This window comes from Haliaeetus leucocephalus, unplaced genomic scaffold (assembly GCF_000737465.1).
Source record: "Haliaeetus leucocephalus isolate CR32 unplaced genomic scaffold, Haliaeetus_leucocephalus-4.0 Scaffold92, whole genome shotgun sequence".
Classification (NCBI taxonomy): domain Eukaryota; kingdom Metazoa; phylum Chordata; class Aves; order Accipitriformes; family Accipitridae; genus Haliaeetus; species Haliaeetus leucocephalus.
Window position 1 is genome coordinate 13,274,269 of NW_010972528.1, and position 297 is coordinate 13,274,565.

General features: G+C 75.8%; 1 protein-coding gene across 1 annotated transcript in view; it reads left to right on the top strand.

Moving 5' to 3' along the window:
* Positions 1-6: 6 nt before the first annotated feature.
* CMTM4 (CKLF-like MARVEL transmembrane domain containing 4) overlaps positions 7-297 on the top strand; it is a 56,664-nt gene continuing 56,373 nt past the window's right edge. The window contains exon 1 of the mRNA XM_010585156.1: positions 7-175. Within this exon, the coding sequence (XP_010583458.1) occupies positions 44-175 (132 nt within the window). The 5' untranslated portion in view covers positions 7-43. The remainder of the gene's footprint in view (positions 176-297) is intronic.

Here is a 297-nt window from a genome sequence, read left to right on the forward strand (position 1 = left end):
CGATGACCTGGAGGGCTTCGACGGCGAGGCGTCCAGCACCTCCATGATCTCGGGGGCCAGCAGTCCCTACCAGCCCACGACGGAGCCCGTCAGCCAGCGCCGCGGGCTGGGCGGCCTCCGCTGCGACCTGGACTACCTGCGGGGCACCTTCGGCAGGATCAAGCTGGCCGAGGTGGTAGGTACCGCCGGCGGGGAGCGGGCCCGCGGCCGCCCGCGCTCGGGAGAGCCGACCCCCGCGCCCGGCGGGCTACCTTCCCCCGTAGGGCTGCGGGCGGGGAGCGGGGGAAAGGCACCCCA